The sequence below is a fragment of the Pseudophryne corroboree genome, chromosome 12 (assembly GCF_028390025.1).
Source record: "Pseudophryne corroboree isolate aPseCor3 chromosome 12, aPseCor3.hap2, whole genome shotgun sequence".
NCBI classification, from domain to species: Eukaryota; Metazoa; Chordata; class Amphibia; order Anura; family Myobatrachidae; genus Pseudophryne; species Pseudophryne corroboree.
In genome coordinates, this window is record NC_086455.1 from 158,183,374 (window position 1) to 158,202,702 (window position 19,329).

General features: G+C 47.8%; 1 protein-coding gene across 1 annotated transcript in view; it reads left to right on the forward strand.

The window, feature by feature from the left end:
• TSHR (thyroid stimulating hormone receptor) overlaps window positions 1–19,329 on the forward strand; it is a 162,685-nt gene that overhangs the window by 101,316 nt on the left and 42,040 nt on the right. Inside the window, 2 exon segments of the mRNA XM_063948223.1 lie at window positions 9,549–9,623; window positions 19,102–19,176. Of these exon segments, the coding sequence (XP_063804293.1) occupies window positions 9,549–9,623; window positions 19,102–19,176 (150 nt within the window).

The window sequence follows — 19,329 nt, forward strand, 5'->3', positions numbered from 1 at the left end:
TTTGTCTGCCTGACGGACAATGTACAGGAATATAGGTCAGGAAGGGAATAATGGATGTACAGGAAGAAGCACCTGAGACAAATATGTTCAGATCACGCAGCAGCCTCCCCATCTGGTTCTTCATTCTCAATTAAACAACCCTCATTTGTTTATCCAGGAGACGTCCTGTTGTTGAGCGCTACAAACACGAGCTTCTCAAGGGCTCTTGTGTGGGAGACGGGGCATTGTGAGCTTCAGTTCCCGGATGCCAGTGCCCATAAACCCAGACAAATGCTCTTTCAGTTTAGTCATAGTGGAGCAGAAGAAGTGATTGCATTTAAAAGGCGCCTCTCAGTGGAACTTCACATAACAACGTCACACATACAGTACATGTTGTACAGTATATATTCAGTTTATGCACGTCTGAGACGCATGCACAGTACAATTATTGGTTCCCTCCAAATATAAAGACGTTTTATCATTTTCTCATCTATGTGGAGGAATAGACATCTCCATTAAAAGTATTTATAGATCCAGTGTAAAAATGCAGCAGTCATCGTCGTCCGCTCGGAAACTTGCCCCAGGACTATGGGACAGACAAAGCGGCCCATTTATCATTGTATATTTGCGGCTTAATCCCCGAAATCACCAATTTTCTGTGGTTAACCACAAATATTAATTCCCGAAATCACCCATTTTCTGTGGTTAACCACAAATATTAATCCCCGAAATCCTCCGTGTTCTGTGGTTAACCACAAATCTTAATCCCAGAAATAATCCGTGTTCTGTGGTTAACCACAAATATTAATCCCTGAAATCACCCATTTTCTGTGGTTAACCACAAATATTAATCCCCGAAATCACTTATTTTCTGTGGTTAACCACAAATATTAATCCCCAAAATCACCCGTTTTCTGTGGTTAACCACAAATATTAAGCCCCGAAATCATCCGTGTTCTGTGGTTAATCACAAATATTAAGTATCTCCTGTATATTTGACAGAGGGACTGTAGCATGTATCTCCAATACCTGCTGCGATCCCTCCATTCCCGCCAGCAGGTTTAGGTTTCTATAGGGGATGCGATGCTGCCCGGTTTAGAGATTGGTCCTAACAGCCAGTTTATTATTTATTAACAGTTTCTTATATAGCGCAGCAAATTCCGTTGCACTTTACAACTGGACACAATGATACAACAAAACTGGATAATTACAAACAGTCATAGAGGCAGGAAGGCCCTGCTCGCAAACTTACAATCTATGGCTCTATGGATTCTAATTGTAGGCTACACATCCCAGATATCGTTCCGGAGGGTTCCCCCCGGACCCTCTGCTGGAAATGACCGCTGTGCATGTGTGGACAGCGGGACAGCGCATGCGCAAAAGCCCTGACAGCACTTCCAGTGGGATGCAGTTAATATACCGGCTGTCGGGATCCTGGCGTACAGGAGACTGACGCTGGAATCCCGACTGCCAGTGAAATCCTGCCGGACTCACGATACGCACCGGGTTTTACAACTCAGTTGGTGGGTCCACGGCACCAACCGAGTGGGAATATGTCCTGTGGCGAGCACAGAAAAGCCCTGCAAGGGGACTCGCTGCCGGGATTCCAACAGCCGACACCCTGTCTGCCGGTAAATCCTATGTATTCACTTCCAGCACATCGCATAGACCTGCCGGTGCATGCTGATAAATTCATTGGAAGTCATCGCGCCCAGATCGCGAGCACACTGAATATGTGATTAATGATAAATTGGCCCCAAAGATACCTATCCTGCAAGGCTTAACTTCAACATCAGACAAACTTGGATGCATATCAATGAGGGTGTTTTTAATTGGCATCTCCATGTCTCTGCGATTGCGTCGAACGTGCAGTGTAAACGGGGTCTAACCCGGGTTTTGGTGGAAAAGGGATATTATATATATGACCACCACACCCGCACAATGCAAAATTCAGGTGCCATGTCTTATATGGAGGAAATGGACTTCTGTCCAACTCAAAACTGGGCCCTTGATGTGCTGAGAGAACAATGTATGCCGGAGCAATAGGGAACGGACACGTTGAAATCACTGGTCTGAAAAACCCCACAGCCGGTGCTTATGCACCAGTATGACACATCTGGGAATAATGAATTTGTGCGGTAACCTGTATTGATAATGCACTGGGATTGAGCTGATCTTTAGACAAATTGCTCACACATTTCCTGCTATTACAGGGCATCTGTCAGTTGCTCTTGGTGACAGCTGCTTCGAGTTAAAGGGGGTCATTCCGAGTTGATCGCTAGCTGCATTTGTTCGCAGCGCAGCGATCAGGCTAAAAAAACTGCATTTCTGCGCATGCGTATGCGCCGCAATGCGCGCGCGCGTCGTACGAGCACAACGAACGATGCCGTTTTGCATAGGGTCTAGCGAAGCATTTCAGTTGCACTGCTGGCCGCAGAGTGATTGACAGGAAGTGGGCATTTCTGGGCGGCAACTGACCGTTTTCAGGGAGTGTTTGGAAAAACGCAGGCATGCCAGAAAAAACGCAGGCATGGCTGGGCGAACGCTGGTCGGGTTTGTGACGTCAAAACAGGAACTGAACAGTCTGAAGTGATCGCAAGCGCTGAGTAGGTTTTGAACTACTCTGAAACTGCGCAAAAAAACTTTGTAGCCGCTCTGCGATCCTTTCGTTCGCACTTCTGCTAAGCTAAAATACACTCCCAGTGGGTGGCGGCATAGCGTTTGCACGGCTGCTAAAAACTGCTAGCGAGCGATCAACTCGGAATGACCCCCAATGTGTATAATTGCTCAGGAGTGATAATGCTCTGCGCTGGGATTGGAGGACTACGCAGGAGTAGCATTGGATGGGGAAGTATGGGGATGTTAGCTTTGGCTGGCTGTTTATGCTGTTGTGGTTATAGTGAAGGTAGAGTTAAACTGCAGAGACGGGGTAATGAGGGGGGTGATGAGAGTGAGCCGAGGGCAGCAGAGATGTGCAGAACAGAATGGCGGCAGTTGGGGGTGGAGCCGGCAACGGGCAACAGGCAATCCGCAGAGAGGTGACCAAGAGGGCGGGGGAACGACAACGACAGGGTGAGCCAGCCATGGATGGGAATTTAAGAACTTACTTCCAGAAATGGCGAATTTTGTTTTTGCGAATTGAAACGGAAAGCGGGATCCAGACATGGAGCCGGTGCACCGCTGAAGAAGTCAGGAATTTCTCCACGGTAACCCGCTTCATGAATGCAACAAAGCAGTAAAAAGCCCTGTTTTCAATTAACCCTTTGTGGCCTCTTGTCCATTTAAATGGACATTATAAAAACCTTTATTGCGTAGACTGTATTGGAATGACGGTTGCCGTTCAAATCCCAGTGTCCATTTAAATGTACGACAATAGTGGGATAACTTTCTGGCAGACGGCAGCATCATCTTGTAACGGTCACTGCGAGTTTGAAAGATGGCTTCGCCCAGAAAGACCGCCACGAGGTGAGTGTCTCACTGAAACGACGTAATTTATCGAATTTCGGCAAAATGCGAACAGTAATCGGAGTTGTAACAGTATCAATATATCAAATTAGAACGAACCGCATTGTTGTGGTATATGAGCTACAACCCTAGCGAATCGTCCAATAGGTTGAACATTGGGTATAAATGACCAAACCATCATTTTTGGGGGTTACTTAGGGCTAATTCGTCTACTTTACCAGCATCATCACTGGGATACACCGGAAACATGCAATGGGTCATAAAGGGTTAAACAGGGCTTTACACTAGTTCATGAATAGACCTCCCCTGTCCCTGCAGGTTAATACAGACACCCAAAAGAATCGCCCTGGGCGCTAATATCGTACCAAAACTGCATTGAATGTGTAAGCAGTGATAACTGGGCCCCACAGCTGTTAGCACACAGGCATCTCCGCAGGGTAGAGGATCAGTGCACTCTGAGTGTTTTACTTACTGTAATTGCCAGACTCTGTTATTCCAAGCTGCTGGGCTGGGAAAACTTTGTGTAAGAGAAGACGATGAAAATAAATCTGCGGCCGAGGGGTTATGTTTATCAGGCACTAACCTGGCGGCCTGTGGGGCAATTATAGAAAACCAGAAGTTCCTCACACGGCTCAGCTTCCAGCTTGGAAGGGCCTGAGGAAAATCTGTCAGTGAGTGAGGATTGTTCTGTATAGAGAAGGCCACTCTAAGTAGAGCCCGTCTGCCCAGACACGAGTGTAAGCTCCGCAGGTTACATCTGATACACACTGCTCATAGGGGGTCATTCTGACCCGTTCGCTCGCTGCTGTTCGTCGCAGCCGAGTGAATGGGTCTCTACTGCGCATGTGCCGATGCCATAGTGCGCCGGCGCGTGCCAGAAGGCCGAAGGCCGTAGCAGGGATGCGATCGCCTCTGCCTGATTGACAGGCAGAGGCGGTCGCTGGGCGGGAGGGGGCTGAACGGCGGCGTTTGCCCGCCGTTTCGTGGGAGTGGTCCGGCCAACGCAGGCATGGCTGGACTGAACGGGGGACGGGCCGCAGCGGCTGCGTGACGTCACACGCAGCCGCTGCGGGCCGGGGAGCGATGAGTAGCTCCCAGCCAGCACGCTAAAGCTGCGCTGGCAGGGAGCTACTCTTGACACATGAGTGTAAGCTCCGTAGGTTACATCTGATACACACTGCTCATAGGCTCAGTGCCTGCCGGACACATGAGTGTAAGCTCCGCAGGTTACATCTGATACACACCACTCATAGGCTCAGTGCCTGCCGATTGGTGCGTCCTTAAGACGCCATCATTGGTGGCATCATGGAAAATTGCATCAGCTCTATGGCCTTCTCCGCCTGCGGCTGTGCATGTGGGAACGCAACCACTTTCACTGACAGCCCCACAACAGTCCCATACCACGCCCACTGAACGGACCATTGTTGCGTGCACTACCAACCACCTCCCAGGAACGCCCATCACTTTCCTTAGACTGCCCATCTGGATCACTATTGTGCCTCCGTATGACCACTCTGTGTAACGTGGCGTACGAGTATGTTCATATTTTCGCACATGTGCAATTGCAAAAAAACACTCCGCTATGAGTCATGGGTATTGTGTGCGGTTATAAATCATATTATCTGCTTCTCTGTACGTAGCCTCGCTTGTAGCGCAAAGAGAACTGCTTCCAGTGTGCCTCATGACTCACGTCATGGTGAGGAGGTGGTGGTACCAGCTCAACTCTACCCCCATTACTTCCCAGAAACATGGTCTTACATTTTGCATCTGTGCAATAATCTAATATTGGGGGTTATTTAGATATGGTTGGATGGGCGACGGGATTCGCAGAGTACCGATTAACAGCAATTTGCGTACGTGCAGGACTCATTCTGCGCGGGTGCGATCTGGTCCTCCGACGTAGCATGTAGTCTGGCAACGGAGTGTCAGTGATTGACAATCTGATGCTGTTTGGGGTTGGGGAGGGGGTGGTGACGGCCTCTGTTTCTCCAAAATGTCCGTTGTTGGACAGACATTTCCTGCTCTCTCACGAGGATCTGCGATGGGCTGTTTGTGCGTCCCCATGGGTGGTGCAAGCCGCCCGATGGTATCGCAGTGATCCGATGTTGCATCCTAGAACACAGCCATCACATCAGAATGGGTCTGCCTCCGTCTGTCTTCTGCGTCCTTGTGTTTAGCAACATGATTGGCAGTGTATAGTTACCAAACACTGGGCGTAATTCAGATCTGATCGCAGCAGCAAATTTGTTAGCAGTTGGGCAAAACCATGTGCACTGCAGGTGGGGCAGATGTAACATGTGCAGAGAGAGTTAGACTTGGGTGGGGTGTGTTCAAACTGAAATCTAAATTGCAGTGTAAAAATAAAGCAGCCAGTATTTACCCTGCACAGAAACAATAAAACCACCCAAATCTAACTCTCTCTGCACATGTTACATCTGCCCCACCTGCAGTGCACAAGATTTGCCCAACTGCTAACAAATTTGCTGCTGCGCTCAGGTCTGAATTACCCCCATTCTCACTTTGCAGGCACAGCCCCAGATGTAGGAGGGGATTCAGACTTGATCGCTGGGCTGCTAAATTTGTTGCCCTGCGATCAGATAGTCGGCGCCTGCAGGGGGAGTGTATATTCGCGGTGCAAGTGTGCGATCGTATGTGTACGCCGAGCTGCAGAAAAAAAACCTCAGTCAGCGGACAGCTGCAAATCCGTTCGCACCTCACTCACCAGTGAATGATTTTTCCAGTCCGTGTAGTGTGTGCGCAGCCCAGGACTAACTACTGCAGTGTGATGATCGGGGCCGAAGCTGATGTCACCCCCCCCCCCCCCCCCCCCTCGACTAAGATTAGGAACGCCTGCGTTTTACTTGACATTCCCAGGAAACTGCCAGTTACCACCCCCCAAACGGCCTCTTCCTTTCAATCACTTTGCGAACGCCCGTGTGACCGAAATGTTTGCATCATCCTGTCGCCGTCCGGTGATGCCTGTTTGCCAACGCACGTGCACATTGCAGTGCATACGCATGCGCAGTCTATTGCTGATCGCCCGCTGTGTGAAAACGCACAGCAGCAATCAGTTCTGAATCCCCCCCGCAGACATTTGTCCCAGTAATTGTACTTATTTATCGCCACCTTCACAGTACAGTTCAGCTTCTGTATATTGGATGTACATCTCCCTATCTACTCTTAGGGCCTCATTCACAAGTGGACGCTACCGTGTGCGCAACATTGGCTGCTGTCGGAGCCGCTGGAGCGATAACATGCTAATGTCAGCCTTCCTTTTGTACATCAGTGTAACAGGGAGAGTGCAAATGCTGAGACGCCCTCTAGTGATTCAGTGGAACAATCCACCATCGACACTTACGGCATCCTGTGGCCTGCTCAGTGTTTCCTTCTGAGATTACGTTACACGTGGCCTCTGTGGCTGTGGCCCTGCATTTGGGAACGGAGATGCGCTCACTGACGTTGCCGTAACACGGCGATGAAAGGTCCTTATTTCGTGAACACTCCACAGCCCAGAAACGCCCGTGGTTGTGTGACGCCAGCTTTATAACAAGAGCTCTCTGCGTAGAGTCAGGGAAACTTATGCGCCGCAGCGGCTTTCTGGAGTTTTCGTGTATGCGCAGGAGCGAAAAATCTGGCTTTGGAATTGTTATTTATAATGTAACAAATTGACATTTCTCTAAATATTGCCCTGCCCTTATTCCCATGTGATGGAACTGCATAGTGCAGATGGTCTGTGGAAAGGATGTAACCAATGTGACGTCTGAACATTGATTGGTCTGCGGAGATAAAAATGAAATAGGTAAACAGACTGCGGTGTTACAGACGTACGCTGCTGAATGTTAGCATGTCCATCTCCAGAACTCGGGGACCCTCTCCCTGATAGACATGACATATCATACGAGCGCCGGACTTGGCGAAAGCTGAGACACATCTCCAGACATAGACTTACGCTCATCCCAAGATGTTTTGCGTCCAGCCCTAAACCTGCTGTCACTTTCAGTTGGAGCTGAGGGTCAGCCAAATCCTGTATTGTGCTACGCCCAGTGACATCATACTGATAGGAATTATAGTAGATAAAGATACTGCGCACATATGGAGCAGGTTATGTGCGGCGCATGGTGGCGGTTAGCTCCTTGATTAACCCTGTGTTTGCGAATCTATAATAAGGGGAGTTCTATGGTAGGGGAGATTTAAGCAAGCACATATTTGGAGAAGCTATATAAATGCCCCATCACCTCTACAGAATACAGCATTTGTCACCTGAACCAATATTCATCCTATCAATTCACTAGGAACCAGAGCATAAAAGTGGTGTCTCTGGGTTCTGGTGGCTGGATAGGCTGCACTCTCGGTGATGTCACTGACTCCTAGTGACTGGATAGGTTGCACTCTCAGTGACGTCACTGACTCCTAGTGACTGGATAGGCTGCACTCTCAGTGATATCACTGGTGTCTAGTGACTGGATAGGCGGCACTCTCAGTGACGTCACTGACTCCTAGTGACTGGATAGGCTGCACTCTCAGTGATATCACTGGTGTCTAGTGACTGGATAGGCTGCACTCTCAGTGACGTCACTGACTCCTAGTGACTGGATAGGCTGCACTCTCAGTGATATCACTAGTGTCTAGTGACTGGATAGGCTGCGCTCTCAGTGATGTCACTGACTCCTAGTGACAGGATAGCTTGCACTCTCAGTGATGTAACTGGCTCCTTCTGACTGTATAGACTGCACTCTCAGTGATGTCACTGGCTCCTAGCGACTGGATAGGCTGCACTCTCAGTGATGTCACTGGTGCCTAGTGAATAGATAGGCTGCACTCTCAGTGATGTCACTGGTGCCTAGTGAATGAATAAGCTGCACTCTCAGTGATATCACTGTCTCCTAGTGACTTGATAGGTTGCATTCTCAGTGATGTCACTGGTGGTTAGTGACTGGATAGGTTGCACTCTCTGTGATGTCACTGGCTCCTATTGACTGGATAGGCTGCATTCTCAGTGATGTCACTGGCTCCTAGTGACTGGATAGGCTGCACTCTCAGTGATGTCACTGGATCTTTGTGAACTGATACGTTGGATTCACATGACCACTGATTCAGCCCAGAAAATGTCTGTCTGTAGTTTATGTGTCAGGACCACGTTAAGGTGAAATACATAGTTCCTGGCACCCAAATATTGTAAAAGGGTAGATTTATTAAAGCTTCTAAAACACACAAATGGTGGTTGCCTATAGGAACCAATCAAATTTAGTCTAATCATTGTCTAGAATGCCACAGGGAAAAGATAGCATCCTGATTTGTTGCTATGGGCAACACCTTAACTTTTCATTTTTAGAAACCTTAGTAAATCTACCCCTAAGTCTTAATTCAGAAAAGAGTTGACAGGTTCAGATATTTATCGCGCTTATTGGACTTTCAGAGTGCACTCAAATATATCTTACACACCTGGCCTGCAGCACCAGTCCTGTAAGGCATTTGGGCCCTGAACTTATGTTAGACTCCAGGCAGCCCTGGAGAGAGTTGGTGTTTACACCAGTGACGTGCGGTGAGGTGAGGCAGAGCCTTTCCTGACATACTAACGTTTGTGCCAGAGTTTTTACTGTATAATGTATATGAAAAAAAACAAAGAATATGTTTAAAATATCTTCTTTGTATTATTCTAATCATTTTTATAGCCAAAACTCTGTAGTAAAAAGTCTATGGCAGGTGAGGCAGTGCCTCACCTGTGTATCTTTTCAGCACATCTCTGATCAATACTCACAAAATTTCCTGGAGTTTATATTGCTGCACCTGTGTATAATGTCCAGATGTACCCTTTAGCTCATTTATTGTGTGTAACTCTGGCTCTGGTGCTAGCCAATGCCTCCTGAGCCATTTAGCTCACCGCACGTCCACTTTACACCAGGTGACACAGTAAAGGCTGAAGGTCTGTCTGGTGTCACCTACCTACCTGCGTGTCTTATATGTCTGCCCACTTAATGCTGTTGGGAGAAAATCAGCCTTACTGGTTTGTTGTGATCTCCGCTGTTCACTGAATCATTGCCAGGTCTACAAAGCGTCTCATTGCAGAGGAGAAAACACACATGCTGTTATTGTTTCTATTGCAGAGAAATCCGAAGTCTCATGAGCTTGAATTGTATAGAAGCGGAAGCTTTTGAAGACCTCCCAATGCTGGATTACTTGTGAGTATATGTCACGGAGGTCATTCCCATCTCTCGCTATGTATTAGACCGAGAGCAACAAAGGCACAGAACTGTATGTAAACAATTCTCCGCACAGCATGCAGAGAGCAGTACATCTCATCCCATTCCACAGATACTGTCTGGCCGCCTACCACGCAAATGTACCTCATTAACACAAATGAAACACTCAAGGAACAAAATCGCTGTCTGCCACTTACCTGGATTTCTCTGTAAAACATCACCAGCTATAGACTCTTACCTATAAGCGTAGATCAGTAATGGAGAACCTTTGGCACTTCAGCTGTTGTTGTACTATACATCCCAGCATGCCCTGCTACAGCTTTAGCATAGCCAAATAGCAAAACTGTAGCAGGGCATACTGGGATGTGTAGTTCAACAAAAGCTGGAGTGCCAACAGGGGCGGATTGGGATCGAAAACCAGACCGGGAAATTTATGGAAGCAGCCATAATAGGGGTGGGGGTCTGTTGATGGGGTGGAGTCTGTGAAGTGTGAGGGATTACTGCTCAGAAGGCCTGTCTATAGGCGTGTATGTAAAGTGCAAAATTTTAGAGGCGTAGCTTCATGGGGAAGGGGTGTGTCCACATAATAGTGCCAATTCACATTACACCACACAGTAGTGATGCTTATACACATTAAACCAGATACAACCTCCTATACACACTGCGCCAGGTAGAGCACGTTATACATATTCCGCCAGATTGAGCACGTTCTACACTTTGCGCCTGGTAGAGCATGGTATACACTTTGCGCCAGGCAGAGCACATTATACACATTGCACCAGGCAGAGCACATTATACACATTGCACCAGGTAAAGCACATTATACACTTTCCACCAGGCAGAGCACATTATACACATTGCACCAGGCAGAGCACATTATACACATTGCACCAGGTAAAGCACATTATACACTTTCCACCAGGCAGAGCACATTATACACATTGCACCAGGCAGAGCTCATTATACACATTGCACCAGGTAAAGCACATTATACACTTTCCACCAGGCAGAGCACATTATACACATTGCACCAGGCAGAGCACATTATACACATTGCACCAGGCAGAGCACATTATACACATTGCACCAGGTAAAGCACATTATACACATTGCACCAGGCAGAGCACATTATACACATTGCACCAGGTAAAGCACATTATACACTTTCCACCAGGCAGAGCACATTATACACATTGCACCAGGCAGAGCACATTATACACATTGCACCAGGTAAAGCACATTATACACATTGCACCAGGCAGAGCACATTATACACATTGCACCAGGTAAAGCACATTATACACTTTCCACCAGGCAGAGCACATTATACACATTGCACCAGGCAGAGCACATTATACACATTGCACCAGGTAAAGCACATTATACACTTTCCACCAGGCAGAGCACATTATACACATTGCACCAGGCAGAGCACATTATACACTTTCCACCAGGCAGAGCACATTATACACATTGCACCAGGCAGAGCACATTATACACATTGCACCAGGTAAAGCACATTATACACTTTCCACCAGGCAGAGCACATTATACACATTGCACCAGGCAGAGCACATTATACACTTTCCACCAGGCAGAGCACATTATACACATTGCACCAGGCAGAGCACATTATACGATTTCCACCAGGCAGAGCACATTATACACATTGCACCAGGCAGAGCACATTATACACATTGCACCAGGTAAAGCACATTATACACATTGCACCAGGTAGAGCACGTTATACACTTTGTGATTCCCGCTGCATACATAATATACAGTAAATACAGTTAATATCTATATTCTACTTCTGCACATAACTATACGCTGGAACATGCGATCTTTCTCTAACCAACACCGGAATGTTACCCTTAAAATACCCTACAGCTGGATACTAGACATCACCTTCTAACCTTTATCTGACCCTTCCTATCATGCAAAGGCGAATCCCTTAGTCCTGGAACTGTTTAAACTATTGATACTCGCTGATGTGGTGTAGGGGAACTATGGATACAAAATGCACTATTTGGGTTAAATATGTAATGTTCTAATAACCCTCTACGCGCTCACAAACTCCGCCGTAAATACCCATATCACGCGCATGATCGCCGGAGCGATCCTACGCAAATTGCGGATATGTGCACGCACGGCGGACTGAGTGCACGAGCAGCGGGCATGTGCATGGGGTTAGTACAGGGCATATGCATTACAATATTTTTCGACTTTGACAACAAGAGCTGGGGCGCCCACTTTGAGTGGCTGCAGCCACGATCATCCCACTGTGTGCATCTTTAGCCAAAACCATTGGACGCACCATGGAAACGCAACACTCTCAAACACGTCCTTAGGTGAACAACCGCCAGCAGCGACCAATCAGATACGCCCAATACATCTCCAGTACATGTCAGAGTGTGGGCGCCTGCACAGTGGCACTGCACCTCTGTGTGCACACAGCGTGGGACACATGTGCTGCATGACTTTTTAGTGACTTATACAGTTGCGCAGTTGAAAAACATCCACCATCTGCATTAATATAGGCTCTGCATCCAACTCAGAATCAGGCCCTATATGATATTCAGCTTACACCCCCCCTAATTGTATTACCAGAGGCAGAACTACTGGGGGTGCAGATGGTGAGGCTGCTACAGGGCCCAGGTGATGGGATCCGGTAGGTCACCCACCAGGGCCACTCCTGAGCAAGCCCTGTACGGTATCAGCAATCTTCATATCAGAGTTTGCTATAGGGATCAGCGGGTTCAGTATGAATGACTGCTGGACGAGATACCGGCGGCCACTATACCACCACTGGCATTCAATCTGTGAAATCCTGACAGGGGCAAGAGAAGTACGTACCCCCCTTTCCCCTACCCCCTAACCCTCCCTTCCCACATCGTAATGCTAGCCTCCCCCCCCCCCCCCCCCCCCGGTGGTTCCTAAACCTAACCCACCCTTCCCCGCAGCCTAACACTAACCCTCCCCCTTAGTGCCTAAACGTAACCCCCTCTTTCCCGAAGCCTAAAACTAACCCTCCCCCATAGTGCCTAAACGCAACCCCCTCTTTCCCGCAGCCTAAAACTAACCCTCCCCCTTAGTGCCTAAACGCAACCCCCTCTTTCCCGCAGCCTAAAACTAACCCTCCCCCTTAGTGCCTAAACCTAACCCACCCTTCCCCGCAGCCTAACAGTAACCCTCCCCCTTAGTGCCTAATCCTAATCACCCCTTCCACAGCCTAACACTAACTTCCCCCTCTCCCCACAGCCTACCCCTAAACCCCCTAGCCCCCCTGGGTGGCACCTTAACCTAACCTCCCCTTCGTCTTGGCCCTAACCCGCCCGCTATACTTATGGTAAGAATGACGGCTGTCAGGATTCTGACTGCCGGGACCCTGACTACTCGCATCTTAACCGCATCCTGGCTCACCGATGCTGTTTTCACCACTGTATGTGTGTGTGTATATAATAAGAATTTACTTACCGATAATTCTATTTCTCGGAGTCCGTAGTGGATGCTGGGGTTCCTGAAAGGACCATGGGGAATAGCGGCTCCGCAGGAGACAGGGCACAAAAAGTAAAGCTTTAGGATCAGGTGGTGTGCACTGGCTCCTCCCCCTATGACCCTCCTCCAAGCCTCAGTTAGGTACTGTGCCCGGACGAGCGTACACAATAAGGAAGGATTTATGAATCCCGGGTAAGACTCATACCAGCCACACCAATCACACTGTACAACCTGTGATCTGAACCCAGTTAACAGTATGATAACAGCGGAGCCTCTGAAAAGATGGCTCACAACAATAATAACCCGATTTTTGTAACTATGTACAAGTAATGCAGATAATCCGCACTTGGGATGGGCGCCCAGCATCCACTACGGACTCCGAGAAATAGAATTATCGGTAAGTAAATTCTTATTTTCTCTATCGTCCTAGTGGATGCTGGGGTTCCTGAAAGGACCATGGGGATTATACCAAAGCTCCCAAACGGGCGGGAGAGTGCGGATGACTCTGCAGCACCGAATGAGAGAACTCCAGGTCCTCCTTAGCCAGGGTATCAAATTTGTAGGATTTTACAAACGTGTTTGCCCCTGACTAAATAGCCGCTCGGCAAAGTTGTAAAGCCGAGACCCCTCGGGCAGCTGCCCAAGATGAGCCCACCTTCCTTGTGGAATGGGCATTTACATATTTTGGCTGTGGCAGGCCTGCCACAGAATGTGCAAGCTGAATTGTATTACACATCCAACTAGCAAAAGTCTGCTTAAAAGCAAGAGCACCCAGTTTGTTGGGTGCATACAGGATAACAGCAAGTCAGTTTTCCTGACTCCAGCCGTCCTGGAACCTATATTTTCAGGGCCCTGACCACATCTAGCAACTTGGAGTCCTCCAAGTCCCTAGTAGGCGCAAGACACCACAATAAGCTGGTTCAGGTGAAACACTGACACCACCTTAGGGAGAGAACTGGGGACGAGTCCGCAGCTCTGCCCTGTCCGAATGGACAAACAGATATGGGCTTTTTTGAGAAAAAAACCACCAATTTGACACTCGCCTGGTCCAGGCCAGGTCCAAGAGCATGTTCACTTTTCATGTGAGATGCTTCAAATCCACAGATTTGACTGGTTTTAAACCAATGTGTTTTGAGGAATCCCAGAACTACGTTGAGATCCCACAGTGCCACTGGAGGCACAAAAGGGGGTTGTATATGCAATACTCCCTTGACAAACTTCTGGACTTCAGGAACTGAAGCCAATTCTTTCTGGAAGAAAAATCGACAGGGCCGAAATTTGAACCTTAATGGACCCCAATTTGAGGCCCATAGACACTCCTGTTTGCAAGAAATGCAGGAATCGACCGAGTTGAAATTTCTTCGTGGGGCCTTCCTGGCCTCACACCACGCAACATATTTTCGCCACATGTGGTGATAATGTTGTGCGGTCACCTCCTTTCTGGCTTTGACCAGGGTAGGAATGACCTCTTCCTGAATGCCTTTTCCCTTAGGATCCGGCGTTCCACCGCCATGCCGTCAAACGCAGCTGCGGTAAGTCTTGGAACAGACATGGTACTTGCTGAAACAAGTCCCTTCTTAGCGGCAGAGGCCATAAGTCCTCTGTGAGCATCTCTTGAAGTTCCGGGTACCAAGTCCTTCTTGGCCAATCCGGAGCCATGAGTATAGTTCTTACTCCTCTACGTCTTATAATTCTCAGTACCTTAGGTATGAAAAGCAGAGGATGGAACACATACACCGACTGGTACACCCACGGTGTTACCAGAACGTCCACAGCTATTGCCTGAGGGTCTCTTAACCTGGCGCAATACCTGTCCCGTTTTTTGTTCAGACGGGACGCCATCATGTCCACCTTTGGTAATTCCCAACGGTTTACAATTATGTGGAAAACTTCCCCATGAAGTTCCCACTCTGCCGGGTGGAGGTCGTGCCTACTGAGGAAGTCTGCTTCCCAGTTTCCATTCCCGGAATGAAACACTGCTGACAGTGCTATCACATGATTTTCCGCCCAGCGAAAAGTCCTTGCAGTTTTTGCCACTGCCCTCCTGCTTCTTGTGCCGCCCTGTCTATTTACGTGGGCGACTGCCGTGATGTTTTATCCCACTGGATCAATACCGGCTGACCTTGAAGCAGAGGTCTTGCTAAGCTTAGAGCATTATAAATTTACCCTTAGCTATATTTATGTGGAGAAAAATCTCCAGACTTGATCACACTCCCTGGAAATTTTTTCCTTGTGTGACTGCTCCCCAGCCTCTCGGGCTGGCCTCCGTGGTCACCAACATCCAAAACTGAATGCCGAATCTGCGGCCCTCTAGAAGATGAGCACTCTGTAACCACCACAGGAGAGACACCCTTGTCCTTGGATATAGGGTTATCCGCTGATGCATCTGAAGATGCGATCCGGACCATTTGTCCAGCAGATCCCACTGAAAAGTTCTTGCATGAAATCTGCCGACTGGAATTGCTTCGAAGGAAGTCACCATTTTTTTACCATGGCCCTTGTGCAATGCACTGATGCACTGATTTTAGGAGGTTCCTGACTAGCTCGGATAACTCCCTGGCTTTCTCTTCCGGGAGAAACACCTTTTTCTGGACTGTGTCCAGAATCATCCCTAAGCACAGGAGACTTGTTGTCGGGATCAGCTGCGATTTTGGAATATTTAGAATCCACCCCTGCTGTTGTAACAGTATCCGAGATAGTGCTACTCCGACCTCCAACTGTTCCCTGGACTTTGCCCTTATCAGGAGATTGTCCAAGTAAGGGATAATTAAGACGCCTTTTCTTCGAAGAAGAACCATCATTTCGGCCATTACCTTGGTAAAGACCCGGGGTGCCGTAGACAATCCAAACGGCAGCGTCTGAAACTGATAGTGACAGTTCTGTACCACGAACCTGAGGTACCCTTAGTGATAAGGGCAAATTTGGGACATGGAGGTAAGCATCCCTGATGTCTCGGGACACCATATAGTCCCCTTCTTCCTGGTTCGTTATCACTGCTCTGAGTGACTCCATCTTGATTTGAACCTTTGTAAGTGTTCAAATTTTTTTAGATTTAGAATAGGTCTCACCTAGCCTTCTGGCTTCAGTACCACAATATAGTGTGGAATAATACCCCTTTTCTTGTTGTAGGAGGGGTAATTTAATTATCACCTGCTGGGAATACAGCTCGTGAATTTTTTCCCATACTGCCTCCTTGTCGGAGGGAGACCTTGGTAAAGCAGACTTCAGGAGCCTGCGCAGGGGAAACGTCTCGACATTCCAAACTGTACCCCTGGGATACTACTTGTAGGATCCAGGGGTCCTGTACGGTCTCAGCGTCATGCTGAGAGCTTGTCAGAAGCGGTGGAACGCTTCTGTTCCTGGGAATGGGCTGCCTGCTGCAGTCTTCTTCCCTTTCCTCTATCCCTGGGCAGATATGACTCTTATAGGGACGAAAGGACTGAAGCTGAAAAGACGGTGTCTTTTTCTGCAGAGATGTGACTTAGGGTAAAAACGGTGGATTTTCCAGCAGTTGCCGTGGCCACCAGGTCCGATGGACCGACCCCAAATAACTCCTCTTCCTTTATACGGCAATACACCTTTGTGCCGTTTGGAATCTGCATCACCTGACCACTGTCGTGTCCATAAACATCTTCTGGCAGATATGGACATCGCACTTACTCTTGATGCCAGAGTGCAAATATCCCTCTGTGCATCTCGCATATATAGAAATACATCCTTTAAATGCTCTATAGTCAATAAAATACTGTCCCTGTCAAGGGTATCAATATTTTTAGTCAGGGAATCCGACCAAGCCACCCCAGCTCTGCACATCCAGGCTGAGGCGATCGCTGGTCGCAGTATAACACCAGTATGTGTGTATATACTTTTTATGATATTTTTCCAGCCTCCTGTCAGCTGGCTCCTTGAGGACGGCCCTATCTATAGACGGTACCGCCACTTGTTCTGATAAGCGTGTGAGCGCCTTATCCACCCTAAGGGGTGTTTCCCAACGCGCCCTAACTTCTGGCGGGAAAGGGTATACCGCCCATATTTTCTATCGGGGGGAACCCACGCATCATCACACACTTCATTTAATTTATCTGATTCAGGAAAAACTACGGTAGTTTTTTCACATCCCACATAATACCCTCTTTTGTGGTACTTGTAGTATCAGAAATATGTAACACCTCCTTCATTGCCCTTAACGTGTGGCCCTAATAAGGAATACGTTTGTTTATTCACCGTCGACACTGGATTCAGTGTCCCTGTCTGTGTCGACCGACTAAAGTAAACGGGCGTTTTAAAACCCCTGACGGTGTTTTTGAGACGTCTGGACCGGTACTAATTGTTTGTCGGCCGTCTCATGTCGTCAACCGACCTTGGCGCGTGTTGACATTATCACGTAATTCCCTAAATAAGCCATCCATTCCGGTGTCGACTCCCTAGAGAGTGACATCACCATTACAGGCAATTGCTCCGCCTCCTCACCAACATCGTCCTCATACATGTCGACACACACGTACCGACACACAGCACACACACAGGGAATGCTCTGATAGAGGACAGGACCTACTAGCCCTTTGGAGAGACAGAGGGAGAGTTTGCCAGCACACACCAAAAACGCTATAATTATATAGGGACAACCTTATATAAGTGTTTTCCCTTATAGCATCTTTTTTATATATTTCTAACGCCAAATTAGTGCCCCCCCTCTCTGTTTTAACCCTGTTTCTGTAGTGCAGTGCAGGGGAGAGCCTGGGAGCCTTCCCTCCAGCCTTTCTGTGAGGGAAAATGGCGCTGTGTGCTGAGGAGATAGGCCCCGCCCCTTTTTCGGCGGCCTCGTCTCCCGCTCTTAACGGATTCTGGCAGGGGTTAAATATCTCCATATAGCCCCCGGAGGCTATATGTGAGGTATTTTTAGCCAAAAAAGGTTTTCATTTGCCTCCCAGGGCGCCCCCCTCCCAGCGCCCTGCACCCTCAGTGACTGCCGTGTGAAGTGTGCTGAGAGGAAAATGGCGCACAGCTGCAGTGCTGTGCGCTACCTTAAGAAGACTGAGGAGTCTTCTGCCGCCGATTCTGGACCTCTTCTCGTTTCAGCATCTGCAAGGGGGCCGGCGGCGAGGCTCCGGTGACCATCCAGGCTGTACCTGTGATCGTCCCTCTGGAGCTAATGTCCAGTAGCCAAGAAGCCAATCCATCCTGCACGCAGGTGAGTTCACTTCTTCTCCCCTAAGTCCCTCGTTGCAGTGATCCTGTTGCCAGCAGGACTCACTGTAAAATAAAAAAACCTAAGCTAAACTTTTCTAAGCAGCTCTTTAGGAGAGCCACCTAGATTGCACCCTTCTCGGCCGGGCACAAAAATCTAACTGAGGCTTGGAGGAGGGTCATAGGGGGAGGAGCCAGTGCACACCACCTGATCCTAAAGCTTTACTTTTTGTGCCCTGTCTCCTGCGGAGCCGCTATTCCCCATGGTCCTTTCAGGAACCCCAGCATCCACTAGGACGATAGAGAAATATATATATATATATATATATATATATAAATAAATCTATACCGTTCAATCTTTTACCAAGTATGGCCATACGGAATCTGTAGACAATTGAAAATTCATTTTTACTGTTTTTAGCATCTCTTGCATTTTAATTATATATATATATATATATATGTATACACACAGTACGTGCAAAAGTTTTAGGATTTCAGCAAGCCTACAGTCACAGAAGATCTGTGGTTTGTTCTCCAAGACTTTTGAACAACCTCCCTGCAGAGTTCCTTCAAAAACTGTGTGCAAGTGTACCTAGAAGAATTGATCCTGTTTTGAAATGTTGATTTGATTTAGATTTCTCTTCCGTTCATTCACTTTGCATTTTCTTAAAAAATATTAACACTTCTATTTTTGAAAGCTGTCTGTCTATATTTGGGAGCAACATTTTGTTAATTGTGCTGGTGATTCGCTTTTCTCATTTTTTGGTTACAGGTTGATTTTAAACACGGGATTGTCCATTTTCCCAGATCTAAGCCAAGTCCGTTCTCTGGCCGTTAATGTCTTTGTGTGAGTAAATCCATCAGTCTATAGTACATTTCTACATTATTGCCAACGTACTTCTTAGTTTGTTACAAAATGGGAATAGCAGAAAAATATATTATTCTTAACATTCTTAAAGGGGTTTTTAATAGGTAATTACCATGAGAAAATGTTTATAGG